Here is a 14,590-nt window from a genome sequence, read left to right as displayed (position 1 = left end):
GAGCTAGATGAGTAATTCAACATGATCTGAACACGTCTTGTGGGAACAATGCATGCAGGGGAACACTGAGGTTTAAAATAATGCATGATTTGAATGAAACAGATTATAATGAGGCTTAAAATAATGTAGGATTTGAATGAAATAGATTATAAGCGATATATAATGTTTGCAGCTAAAATTGTGTCAATATGGTCTATGATGTAAAGTGCTTACAACTGGGATTATATCAATATGGTTTGTTTTCATTTACATAAATATATGATTTCTTATGTCACAAGTCACAAGTGATAATTTAATAAAGATGTTTCTTGTTTAAATAAAAAAAGATCAGAACAATTCGTATACAGGTTGTTTCCTTTTCTCTGTAATGGCAGAATTAAGACTTAACTGCATTGTTTACGGTAGTTTCTGGACTTTTCCAGACTTCTGAATATCTATACTCAGTCTTCTATCTGAGTATCTCAATTGAACTGCTGTACTCAGTCTTCTCCAAACTGAATTGAAATGGCTACTGACTAGAAAGTATAATACTAAAACCCTGTACATTTCCTTTAAGTTCTACACACCTCTTTAACCTTGGGTACCAAGTCTTATACCATCTAAACAAGATCTGTTTTTATACCAGATGTTCCTCACATTCTGTTAGTACATGTCATCCTTTTCAGTGCTTTTTATTCTGGCGGAATGTACTTATGTTAAGCGTAATCTTGTTGACCAGATCAGTCCTAGTAGGCTAGTGGCCTCTTTTCAGGGGAAACCCAAGTTGGTATTTATAATACTAGTAGAAATTTGGTCAGGGTATTGGGAACTTCCCTTACTCTATTCAGTAGGTGTCACTCAAGCAGATAATTTAATGAAGGTTTATTGTCTCATCCAAAGGACACCATAAGGTTTATTGTCTCATCCAAAGGACACCATAAGGTAATGCCTTTATTTTGCATATCAGTCAAGTACTTCTACTACAGAGTTTTACATTCCTGCATTTTTCAGTTTTTTAGAAATGTTCTATAATATCTTACCATCCATGGAATGTTTCCCATTAAGTCTTTTAGAAATATCAAAGAGTAAAATATGCTAAGCTTGTATTATTATGTTCTCCTGCAGTTGCACTGTAAATGTTTTCTGTCAAACTAGTTTTCTGCATTTTTTCAAATATTGTGAAGTATGTCTGAACTGGTGTAATATGAAAACTGTTATTTTTTGTATACTTGAATAATAAACCTTGTTGATTGTATTTCAAGAGCTGATTAGGTTTGTGTAACAGTATTTCCTTAGACAGCATTTGTATTACTGACAAGTGTGACATCTGTGCACTGGCTCAGCAATCAAGGAGCCTCAATCCTCACCACTAAGACCCATGAGGGGCATCCATATAGGGAAAGGTTAATAAATACCCACACACAGTAAAATACAATTTCCCTTAAGAGCACAAAGAGATCACAGTCAGTCTGGGGCTGGTTTCTTCCTTTCTCTCCAAGTCCCCAATAAGATTCCCCACTGGCACAGCTAATAGGGTCCAGATCTCAGCCTAGTGGGCAAGCTAAACCCTCCAACACCCTCTGTGTCCAACCAGTGCTTCATGTCCCCTCCCAAGTAGCTGACACACACACACACTTTGAGATAAGAGTTTATACAACCACACAGACACTCCCGGGGAAGGCTGGCACAGGTTCTCCACGTGTGCCCCTTTTACCCAGACTATACGGTAGAAATCACTGCCACCGCCCACCTAATACTTATCAGCTACTCACAGGCCCTTATGAAAGGGTGTCCAAATATACTGTGCAGTATTATTATCCAAATGGTAAGTGCAACCAAACAGTCAAGACTTATTTAATAATAAAAACAAGACACTACTTCGTACTACACAGTGCTAGTCAAGAGTTCAGAAATCACAGATAAATACTTAAAATAATACAGTAGAAAAGTTCTGACATCACAGAAAAACAAACTAGTCTAATCTTCCTATATCCTAACTATATCTAAGAGAAAACACAGTTCTAAAATCCTACTTACATATAGGCACAGGCAGAGTGGTGAGTTGGATGATCTCAAGACAAATGCTCAGATGCTCTCTTTCTTTCTGTCCTTAAATTGATAACACAGTACCACTGATTAATTTCATATTACATCGTTTCTTTCTGGTTCCCAAGCTAACAGACTCTCAGAGGTTAATAGCCCTTGATCTTTCAGCTGGTCAGGAAGCCAAGGCAATAAAAGAAATTATACATGCAAATTCTAGCCATTAACTCTGGCCTCAAAACAATAGGCAGAATGCCTTTATTTAGACATATCGGCTCCGAGTTTTGACATCAAAGAATTGACTTATCAGCTTTGTTAGAGTAGAGTGCACTGTTGTTACATTTTTGCAGTTCCACATTTAACACAGTTTTTTCCCATTTAAGAGAACAAGCTTGTAGCTTATATTAATATTTACAAATGACAGAATTATCTACAAAATTTTATCTGGCTAGGCTGGCAGCCTTCACCTATCTTCACAACAAGTTTAACTCAATTTGCTTTATTAACTACAGTAGTACTATACAACACAATATACAGTTGTGTTAGGTCTTATTTTTTAATAAAAAAATAGACTTCTTGAAGTGAAATAAGAAAAAATATTTGGCTAATACATTAGGCAAGGAAGCCTTCTGCCAAGCTATACATTGCTACCATTTACATTTTATAGTCTTTTACTTTTTAGATCAAGGTCCTGGTGGAGCTTGATAGAAAAGCTATATGTAGGGAATTAAATGATACGCTTTTAAAATATTTTGAGAAAAAAAGGCATATGTTCCATATCTGAATTCCTTAGGATCCATGAAGCTTATTAGTGCAGATTATGTTTATGAGAGCATGAGACTCAAAAATCTGACAGCTTCATCCAAGGTGTTCCACTAATAACCTAGAATGCTAAGATCTCTTCCTCTCTTAAATCTCAAGAAGAATGTGAACTATAGTGGCGCCATATAAGTGACCAGAAGCAGGAACATTTCTTCCCTTCTTCATTTTCTTAATATTTCCTTCTCTGAGGAGCATTGTTTCATTTATATAAAATTGTTAGCATTAAAAATCTTTTCCTTATGAAGTTTCAGAGCTGACTCTACCACCAGACCATCCTTTTAAAAGCTCCCTATGGTTTAGTGGCACATTTACTGGTATAATTAATTTTACTACACTAAAACTAAATTCTGAATGTTTAGGCTGTAGCCAAGAAGCTCTATATAGGGTTGTGAAGTGAGCTGGAAGGTTTAATTAATTTTGGCTAAGAAACATATTGCCATACTATGTGCCGCACCATAGCCTGTACAGTTACAGAGGTTCCTTGTGTTAGACCTTGCAAAATGTTCTATATGAAATCCCAGAGGCTTTGCACAAGCTGAACAATACAAATTATTGGTAAAAATGTTTTGTTCCAGGGAGATCATATGATAGCACTTCTGCACTATGACCCGACTTGGATTTTAAATATCACAGTTTGACTTGTGCTTTTAGACATCCATCTATTCATACTATATTTGTGTTCAGAATAAACAAGATGCATTTTGCATTCATACTGGTAAGTAAAAGACACATATTTAATTTATTAAATCCATCTATTTTATTGCATTCAGTACATGTTAGTGATTTGAATCCTTCATGTAACAAAGCTAGAGGTAAAGCTAACCTAGCATTTAGTCAACACAAACCTTCTTTTAGTAGATTTAATTTGCTTCAAAACAAATCACGTCATTTCTGAATATGTCAAACAGCAATCATTTAAACATTCCAATAAAATTTGAAATACCTTTTAGTACACCTGCTACAGTATATTAAATGAAACATGTGACCTGCCTGTTACATTTTCTAAAATAAAAACATTTAAAACATTGTTTACAGTGCAGATTGAAATTTACAATAATGGCAGTATTTGGAAGGCAAAATGTGTTACTATAGCACTGATTTTCTTAAGCTACCTTTAGTTTATAAAATAAATTAAAAAAATGGAACATTTTGCTTTAGTACTTTACCTACAATGTAGTAACAACAGTTTTGACCAGCTTAATATATTGATTTAAATGATGAAATAAAACATTTTTTATAGTAAAAATGAATGCTCCCAATAAAGGCATTCCTTGTAAAGCAGAGTCCGCATTGGATGGGGATGGTACTGTTTTTGAACCCTTCCTTATTACTAATCCTGATTGACACGAGACAGATGTTTTGCTGCATTTGTCTATTTTTCCTCATTTCTCCAGTCTTGAATAACATGACAAATGCTGGCTTGGATTTTGCTAGACAGTCATCACAAAGTGCATTTGTGGAAAAAAAAGAATGATGAGTGACAACGCATTTCCCATTTTGATAAATAATACAGCACAAGAAACCAATGATTACATATTCACCAACTAGTGGCAGGTTGTAGTGTTCCATTCCTTACATGGACATTAAAGACCGCTGATTTACAGTGGATTCTTTGAAACAACAGGATCCAACAAATCCAAGTACGTTACTTTTTAACAAAATAGGATGACGAGTAAAGCCTGATTTTATTGTTTTGCTTGTTGTTTAATAATCTAAACACTTACAGTTTGTTGTTGAAAATGAAGTAAAGAAACAGCATGGCAGGTATGTATCATATATCAGACAAGTGCTAAGGTTTGTGAAACCTAGTAAAGAAAAAAATACAACAGTTAGATGAAGTACTATAAGGAAAATCATATATGAGAATCACAACTGAATTTTAAGTCATGCAAACATTCACTTGCACTTGTCCTCCATATTAGAAGGTTTATTTTTGTTTATTTCATGAAGAAGAAGAAGAAAAACACAATTACCACAGTAGTACTGTTCTTTCTAATGACAAAAAATCTTCAGTATAAGTTAAGTATAACTCTGGGGGTAGTTGGGGGTCAACCCTACCTGTACCAGGAAAGCATGACTGGCCATTACACAAGACAGATGAGTAAGGGAGATAATATCCAAAGGTTGTATCTCCCCCTTTTGTAACTAATCAAACCAACCTTCCAGTATTACCAGATGTCCTACCCTATCAGAAGGTGGTGGCCAGAATAGACATCAAGAACCTACTTTCATAAAGAGCCAACCAAGAGGTCCCTTCAGACCAGAGAGCATCTGGGGTTTATTCAAGATTCTTTTTGGTCCCAAAGAAAACTCTGGCCCTCAGGAAATATTGGATCTCAGCAGCCTGTATATGTGCACGTCAAAATTGCTAATGTTTCCAGACAAAGCTTTTGTATAGGACCAGTTATCAGTTTCATGGCTAGTATACACCTATGAACGTATAAGAAGAGGTTTACAAATGTGTTGAGTTTTGCTAACTATTATGGAGACTGGACATCACCAGCAAAGTTTTTTTGTGTTGTGAGGTGGGAGCATAAAGTGGAGCAGCTGAGTGAAACAATACTGACTGCATTTGATATGGATAGTACACAAGGTATCATAAGTAAGCCTCAGTCTGGAAGAAAAATACTGAGAACTTTGTGCAGACTGTATGCAAAGTAGGGCTGCACTTTGTGGTAGGCTACAGCTCCATTAATAGAGAAACAAGGGGAAAAATAAGTTATTTTGGATTAATGCAAAACTGTGCCACATTTTTCTGTTACAATAAGTGAGTGGGGGCTATGGCAACTGATGGGGTTTGAATCCCACCATGTCTAACTAAATGTTACATGGCTACAAGGAGGATGGTCTTTTAAGTCGCACACTAGCACCCAACGGCTTAAAGTAGAAAGGATGAACAGAGATCTGATTCACTGACATCAAACATATCCTGGCCTCAAGTGCATACATGGAGTAACCCATCACAGTGTAGACCCATCCTGGTGGAACAGAGGAATAAATCCCTTACTACAGTCCAGATGATTGTGTTTGACTAGCAGCATGGTTGCTGGACTGACTGGACTGGGGAGGATGGCAGTGAATAGCTGACATTGGCTGACTCATAGCCTTGGTTGCAAGCTATGCACTCAAGTGGTATACTATTTGAGGGGAAGGGAATACATGCACGGAAGCATGCATGCACCTCCCAAAGGCAGGAATTGTGGTGCTCACAAGTTTACCAAGTGGTGATGGGTTAATACAGACTCCCCAGCAGCACTATGATGCAACACCAGTGTCCTTGATCTCCTCATCAGCCCCAGTTATTGGTTGGATTGAGCCTGGGGAAGGTTAAATATGAGTCCAGTAGATCCGGTGAATTAGGAGAGGAGCTGATGATCAGCTCCAGACAGGGAATAAAATTAAGAGAATAAAGGGGTTATACTGTTGCTATTGGAATGGGCTTCTAATATCCACACCCAGACTAAGTCTTACACTGACCACTTACTGAGCTGAGTCTTTGGCATAGCACCCCAACTTTCTTTTTCACCACTCTGTCTGTGAACGTGAGTGTTTTCAGTGTCCCTTACCCATGGTAATTGCCTTTCTAGCAAATTATTATTTAGACACACACACACACGCGCGCGCGCGCGCGCACACACACACACACACACACACACACTCACACTCTCTTCCCAGTGAAAGCTGGTAGAATTCCCCACAGCAAGATATTGCAGCCACGGCCCTAGATATTGCTAGAGACAAACTACCCTAACATTGCGTAAAACTCATAAAATAAAATTAAACAACAATCAATAATGTGCAGAACACTGTAGACAATTTGAAGTGGATACCAGCAGCTTGACAACTTACAGTGCTAAACATTACTTATTCTTTAGGTAACAGCAATACATATGTAGTGCCAGCCACAAGATCTTAAAAATGAATAAATAATACAAATACATGGAAAATAAAAGATTTGGAACTAATACAAATTAAACATGTACAGTTAAATATATTTGTACAAAGAATATAAAAATAATTGCCCAGAGAGGATTCTTAAGAGAAAAAAAAACTCTAAATATTACCAGCTAAAACTTACTAAGTTACTAAGTTACTAAAATATTATACTGGCAGATTATAGAAAAGCAGCTTACACAGATGTTGGTAAAACAGAAACTTCCCACCGGAATGACTGTCTTTTTCAAGTTTTGCACAAAATAGTTTCACATGAAATATGGGTTATTAACTGACTTCATTCTCACAAACTGAGGAAACAGCAGAACGACTTATGAGATTTCATATATGCTGTTAGTTCATAGCTCTTTTCACGAACTTAAGCTCAAGAGTTTCCTGACTGGCTGGTTTGTTATGACTTCCCCTGCAGTTACATTCATTCCAGTAATTATTTCCTGAGTAACACCTCTTAGCAATTATTGCATTCTCCAGCTGAATAGCATTATAGGTTCCATATATATTTTTCTCTGGATTATATAAAAGAACAAATACAATCCGTTGCCATCATTGAGATACCCTATAAATGCGGTGGTATAGTACAGTTTCTTTTGCAGATATTACAAAGCTTAAATATAGCTTACAAATATGTTGTCTGAATTACGAAGGGAAAAAAGTGCAGGCATCAGTTTCATTCCCATGGCATCAATATTTTCCTCACAAAAACCTCAAGGAAGTTTTATGAAAATATCCCTGAAGAAGAGGAGCTTGACATAAGAATGAAGTCTTTTTGTACACTCTCCTAGTCTCTTTCTGGTCAGACCATCTACATTGGCATTAGTAGTACCATTTCTGAGCTGTTATAGAACTGAAAGGCTGTACTCCATGTAAGAAGCTTTCCATTCTGCCCACTTCCCCCTATATAACCATTTTAATTGGTTCTTTTGCAAAGTCTAGACTATGCCCAGACACTCCTCTATAGTTGCAAAAAACTCTTTCCTGAGTTGTGGTCAGTGGCTCAAATTCAAAGTAGGCTGTTTTTTCCCCCTCTGAGACAATTTGGCTAAGTACAGCCCCACCCCATAGTTGGATGTAACTACCTTCACTGCAAACAGAACTGCATAATAACAGGGGTCCTCTGAAACCCCCTTGGAGTACTTGAAATGCTTGCTCCCAGGCTGGAATCCAGACAAACTTATCTGCTCTATTCTTACTGTTAAGTTCTCTAAGGGGAGTGACTATCACTGCATAGTGGAGGGGACCTGCTACAGTGCCACACCATCCCTATGAATAACCTCACCTGTTTCTTTGGAGTAGGTGTAGTTCATGGCCGAATGTGTTCGACCTTGTCTGACTCTTTCTACCACCTACTATGTGAATTAGATGATAGACCTCTGATATAACCCCCGACATTTGTAGGACTTAATAGTCAGTCCTGTCCTTTGCAGCCTGTCCAGCAACTCCCTACCATGTGGATCATGTTAGTCATATTCTGACTATGGCTGATTGAGGACAACACTACCATCCAGCTTAGAAAATACATAATCTCCTGCTCCTGCTAGGATGCAGTCCAGCAGTCACTGTAAAGTTCCTCAGTCATTCTTCATTTGAATGGGCATTTTAGTAAACTTGTATAACTTAAAATGAGTCATAAACACTGACAGAGAACATTACTTAAGTCATTACTGGTTATGTACTTAACCTCAATCAGCATCTCTAAGCCTTCATATGTCTTGAGCATAGGGTAAGCATCTGACTCCTTGTAACTGTTTAATGTTCTATAGTCCACAGACAGGCTGGTGCTGCCGTCTTTCTTTGGCACTAGGTTCATAGGCTCATAGGTGTGTACTAGGCTAATGGCCCTGGAGCCTTTATAAGCCTAGCCCATAGGATTACCCTGGCATCATGCCACCCGACCTTATTTCTCAGTGCCTCTGTTGAATAGAGCCACTGGAGTGATCCCCGGGGTGAATTTTCTATTTCCCATCCAGTTATCAAGATTACTCTTGAAGAAGGCCAGTGAGGTGCTCTGTTTAACATGTATGGAAAATCTATTCCATAGCATGGGCAGTCTCTGGGTTATGAACCTGTCCCTCCATCTTGTTCTGTCGATTGTGGTAATGTGGTTGAGGTCTCTGGAGCATGTGGTGCAGGGGGATTGGGATTTCTTTAGATGTAGCACTTCTAACAGAGCTGGGTCAGACACGGCTTTGCAAGACAAGCAGAGATCGCCTCTAAGTAGGTGATATGAGACAGAGAATAGCTGGAATTTTTTTGAGTCTGTCCATATAAGACAAATGTTGAAGGCTTGGGGTCCTCTTTGTGAGGTACTTTTGTGGTGTCACCAGTTGTTGCAAGTGTCTAGTAAGGTACATGCTAAATGGGGCATTGTACTCGATGATTAGCCTAATGAGGGAAGAGTAGAGGATGCAATGACCTCTTTCTTCCTGGATCCAAAACCGTTAGTAATGAGATGTGCCACATACAAGAACTTTCTGACCACAGTGGCAATGTGGTGGTCAAAAGAGTGGTTGCTGTCAACCTGTGTTCCCAGATCTCTTATAATGCCTTCTGTGTTCAGATGACTACCATTGATGTGGTAATTCATGGGAACCATGTTTTTCTCAAACAGGATATGACACTTTTTTTTTGGTATTTTAAATCATTAAAAATCATTAAAATTCATTAAAAAGGCGCCAAATGTTTTAAAGACAAAGTACTCAATGGCATGTAAACACTCTCGTGCACTCAATAAAACATAAGACTTACAAGGAACATTGGTAGGGGAAAAATTAAATATAAAATGTATACATGTAAATATAAATATAAATATATGCCCCTAAATTCAACAATTTTTAGTACAACCCGTAATAATTGGACATATACAATCAACAAGCAACCAGCAAATGGTGTTTTTTGGAAGTCAGAACCAACCAAGTCAATAATACATATATATATATAGAAGTGAACTTATGTGTCGACCACATCCAGTCCCTCTAATGCATAAAAACATAAATGTAATATATACAAAATATAAATATTTAAATATATGATAAAAATGTATAAACATGTATGATAAAAATATATGAATGTAAATTTCATAACCAAAACAAGTAGATGGTGAGGAGTTATTCTAAAGCTAAGAAGGGTTTTATGCTAATAAAATCATTAAGACCAGGTGGTCTCGTAGAATCTGTCAATATTTGCCATTTACTTTCACACGATGACAATTTCATTTTCCAATCCCCTCCAAAGGGGGTAATATCTACCTGTTCAATAATTGAAAATAAAAAGCTATGATCTTCACCCTTTTCCAAAATGTGCCTGCACAATGCATTTTTATTATCATGCCTCCTTATTCTATATAGATGTTCATATATACGTCTGTTAAGCTGCCTCTCTGTTTTGCCCACATAATGGGCATTACATTTGCTACAGACAGCCAAATACACCACTTGTTTGGTTTTGCAATTTCCCCTAATACATTTAATAGTGGTGTGACAGACATCATCTAGTCTAATGCTCTTATTGTTGTTGATGTATTTGCATTGATTGCAGTTTCCACATTTAACCGTGCCTGTGAAGGTAGGTGAATTTGTGTGCGTGTGATTACCCTTCTCTAATAATGCTTTCAAATTGGGAGCTGTTTTGTATACGCATCTTGGTTTGTTACCCAAAATCTGGTCCTTGTCTATGACCATCAAGGTATGCCAATATCTTTCCAAGATATCTTTAATGATGTGTATACTTGGGGAATACATGAGAACACATGTCCTACCCAATGATGTTTTGTGTATACCATCTCTGATGGGTGGTTTGTAGGTACCTAATAGTGGAGGATATTTTCTACCCCATTGCTTATGTACATAATTTATGACCTCAGTGACCATACTTTCAGGGTAAGATCTTTTGTTGAACATATCTCTAATTATTCCAAGTTCAGATTCCAAGATATGAATATTGGACGACATCCTGGCCACCCGAATACATTGTCCCTTTAACACATTATGGAATACATGTGGTGGGTGATTGCTGCTGTAATGTACATAGTCATTCGAGAAAGTTGGTTTTCTATAAGTACTGGAAGTAAATCCACTTTCATTCTTGCTCAGAAGTACGTCAAGATAAGAAATTTCCCGATGACTGTACTGTATGAAATTGTAAGAACTCCACTGTATGGTTGAGATATATCATAAATTGCTGAGTCTCTACAGATGCTTTCCACAAGATAAATATATCGCCGAGGTATCTAACATACAGGGCGATGTCCTTAAAATAGGGACTCTTGAAAACACTTTCGATTCCCACTGCCATGACCAGAAATTACAGATGGGAGCACAGGCTGCTCCCATCGCCACTCCCCTGGTCTGCCTGAAGTATTCTCCTTGAAATAAGATGTAATTGTGGTCCAACACAAGTGACATCATGTCGCATATAAGACAGATTTTCTCCCATGAACACACACACACACACACACTCACACTCTCTTCCCAGTGAAAGCTGGTAGAATTCCCCACAGCAAGATATTGCAGCCACGGCCCTAGATATCGCTAGAGACAAACTACCCTAACATTGCGTAAAACTCATAAAATAAAATTAAACAACAATCAATAATGTGCAGAACACTGTAGACAATTTGAAGTGGATACCAGCAGCTTGACAACTTACAGTGCTAAACATTACTTATTCTTTAGGTAACAGCAATACATATGTAGTGCCAGCCACAAGATCTTAAAAATGAATAAATAATACAAATACATGGAAAATAAAAGATTTGGAACTAATACAAATTAAACATGTACAGTTAAATATATTTGTACAAAGAATATAAAAATAATTGCCCAGAGAGGATTCTTAAGAGAAAAAAAAACTCTAAATATTACCAGCTAAAACTTACTAAGTTACTAAGTTACTAAAATATTATACTGGCAGATTATAGAAAAGCAGCTTACACAGATGTTGGTAAAACAGAAACTTCCCACCGGAATGACTGTCTTTTTCAAGTTTTGCACAAAATAGTTTCACATGAAATATGGGTTATTAACTGACTTCATTCTCACAAACTGAGGAAACAGCAGAACGACTTATGAGATTTCATATATGCTGTTAGTTCATAGCTCTTTTCACAAACTTAAGCTCAAGAGTTTCCTGACTTGCTGGTTTGTTATGACTTCCCCTGCAGTTACATTCATTCCAGTAATTATTTCCTGAGTAACACCTCTTAGCAATTATTGCATTCTCCAGCTGAATAGCATTATAGGTTCCATATATATTTTTCTCTGGATTATATAAAAGAACAAATACAATCCGTTGTCATCATTGAGATACCCTATAAATGCGGTGGTATAGTACAGTTTCTTTTGCAGATATTACAAAGCTTAAATATAGCTTACAAATATGTTGTCTGAATTATGAAGGGAAAAAAGTGCAAGCATCAGTTTCATTCCCATGGCATCAATATTTTCCCCACAAAAACCTCAAGGAAGTTTTATGAAAATATCCCTGAAGAAGAGGAGCTTGACATAAGAATGAAGTCTTTTTGTACACTCTCCTAGTCTCTTTCTGGTCAGACCATCTACATTGGCATTAGTAGTACCATTTCTGAGCTGTTATAGAACTGAAAGGCTGTACTCCATGTAAGAAGCTTTCCATTCTGCCCACTTCCCCCTATATAACCATTTTAATTGGTTCTTTTGCAAAGTCTAGACTATGCCCAGACACTCCTCTATAGTTGCAAAAACTCTTTCCTGAGTTGTGGTCAGTGGCTCAAATTCAAAGTAGGCTGTTTTTTCCCCCTCTGAGACAATTTGGCTAAGTACAGCCCCACCCCATAGTTGGATGTAACTACCTTCACTGCAAACAGAACTGCATAATAACAGGGGTCCTCTGAAACCCCTTGGAGTACTTGAAATGCTTGCTCCCAGGCTGGAATCCAGACAAACTTATCTGCTCTATTCTTACTGTTAAGGTCTCTAAGGGGAGTGACTATCACTGCATAGTGGAGGGGACCTGCTACAGTGCCACACCATCCCTATGAATAACCTCACCTGTTTCTTTGGAGTAGGTGTAGTTCATGGCCGAATGTGTTCGACCTTGTCTGACTCTTTCTACCACCTACTATGTGAATTAGATGATAGACCTCTGATATAACCCCCGACATTTGTAGGACTTAATAGTTAGTCCTGTCCTTTGCAGCCTGTCCAGCAACTCCCTACCATGTGGATCATGTTAGTCATATTCTGACTATGGCTGATTGAGGACAACACTACCATCCAGCTTAGAAAATACATAATCTCCTGCTCCTGCTAGGATGCAGTCCAGCAGTCACTGTAAAGTTTCTCAGTCATTCTTCATTTGAATGGGCATTTTAGTAAACTTGTATAACTTAAAATAAGTCATAAACACTGACAGAGAACATTACTTAAGTCATTACTGGTTATGTACTTAACCTCAATCAGCATCTCTAAGCCTTCATATGTCTTGAGCATAGGGTAAGCATCTGACTCCTTGTAACTGTTTAATGTCCTATAGTCCACAGACAGGCTGGTGCTGCCGTCTTTCTTTGGCACTAGGTTCATAGGCTCATAGGTGTGTACTAGGCTAATGGCCCTGGAGCCTTTATAAGCCTAGCCCATAGGATTACCCTGGCATCATGCCACCCGACCTTATTTCTCAGTGCCTCTGTTGAATAGAGCCACTGGAGTGATCCCCGGGGTGAATTTTCTATTTCCCATCCAGTTATCAAGATTACTCTTGAAGAAGGCCAGTGAGGTGCTCTGTTTAACATGTATGGAAAATCTATTCCATAGCATGGGCAGTCTCTGGGTTATGAACCTGTCCCTCCATCTTGTTCTGTTGATTGTGGTAATGTGGTTGAGGTCTCTGGAGCATGTGGTGCAGGGGGATTGGGATTTCTTTAGATGTAGCACTTCTAACAGAGCTGGGTCAGACACGGCTTTGCAAGACAAGCAGAGATCGCCTCTAAGTAGGTGATATGAGACAGAGAATAGCTGGAATTTTTTTGAGTCTGTCCATATAAGACAAATGTTGAAGGCTTGGGGTCCTCTTTGTGAGGTACTTTTGTGGTGTCACCAGTTGTTGCAAGTGTCTAGTAAGGTACATGCTAAATGGGGCATTGTACTCGATGATTAGCCTAATGAGGGAAGAGTAGAGGATGCAATGACCTCTTTCTTCCTGGATCCAAAACCGTTAGTAATGAGATGTGCCACATACAAGAACTTTCTGACCACAGTGGCAATGTGGTGGTCAAAAGAGTGGTTGCTGTCAACCTGTGTTCCCAGATCTCTTATAATGCCTTCTGTGTTCAGATGACTACCATTGATGTGGTAATTCATGGGAACCATGTTTTTCTCAAACAGGATATGACACTTTTTTTTTTGGCATTGCGCTTAAGGCCATGGTTCTGACACCAGTTGTTGGTCTCAGTGAGGCCTTTCTGTAGGATGTCAGCATCACTTGGGGAGTGAATAATAGCTCCCAGCTTGCAATCATCTGTGAACTTTGTCAGCCAGAATCCCTTTATGTTGGCCTGGACTTCAGAGAAGTAGATACCAATCAGGAGAGGACCCAGGACCAAACCCTGTGGGACTCCACTCGTGACAGGTCAGGAATCTGACTTGGAGTCAGCTACTTTCACATTGTGGGTTCTGTCTCTGAGCCAGTTTGCAACCCACCTAGTTATATAGGGGTTGATGCCTAGCTTAGTGAGTTTTTCTAAGATTCCTGAGTGGGGACTGATATCAAAGGCCTTGGCCAAATCAAGGTAGGCTAGCAGCCTGACCCTCAGATTGCATTT

The 14,590-nt window shown here is 38.2% G+C and overlaps 1 protein-coding gene across 3 annotated transcripts in view; it reads right to left on the bottom strand.

Annotated features, from left to right (window-relative positions):
- Positions 1 to 3,577: 3,577 nt before the first annotated feature.
- PHACTR1 (phosphatase and actin regulator 1) overlaps positions 3,578 to 14,590 on the bottom strand; it is a 1,877,004-nt gene continuing 1,865,991 nt past the window's right edge. For all 3 annotated transcript variants that reach the window (XM_044064898.1, XM_044064897.1, XM_044064899.1), the window contains one exon: positions 3,578 to 4,649. In XM_044064898.1, coding sequence (XP_043920833.1) covers positions 4,634 to 4,649 — 16 coding nt within the window. In that variant the 3' untranslated portion in view covers positions 3,578 to 4,633. The remainder of the gene's footprint in view (positions 4,650 to 14,590) is intronic.

The sequence above is a fragment of the Protopterus annectens genome, chromosome 3.part0 (genome assembly GCF_019279795.1).
Source record: "Protopterus annectens isolate FY-2018-M chromosome 3.part0, PAN1.0, whole genome shotgun sequence".
Taxonomy (NCBI): domain Eukaryota; kingdom Metazoa; phylum Chordata; order Ceratodontiformes; family Protopteridae; genus Protopterus; species Protopterus annectens.
The sequence above is the reverse complement of the archived record's forward strand: the minus strand, read 5'-3'. Positions and strand labels throughout refer to the sequence as shown.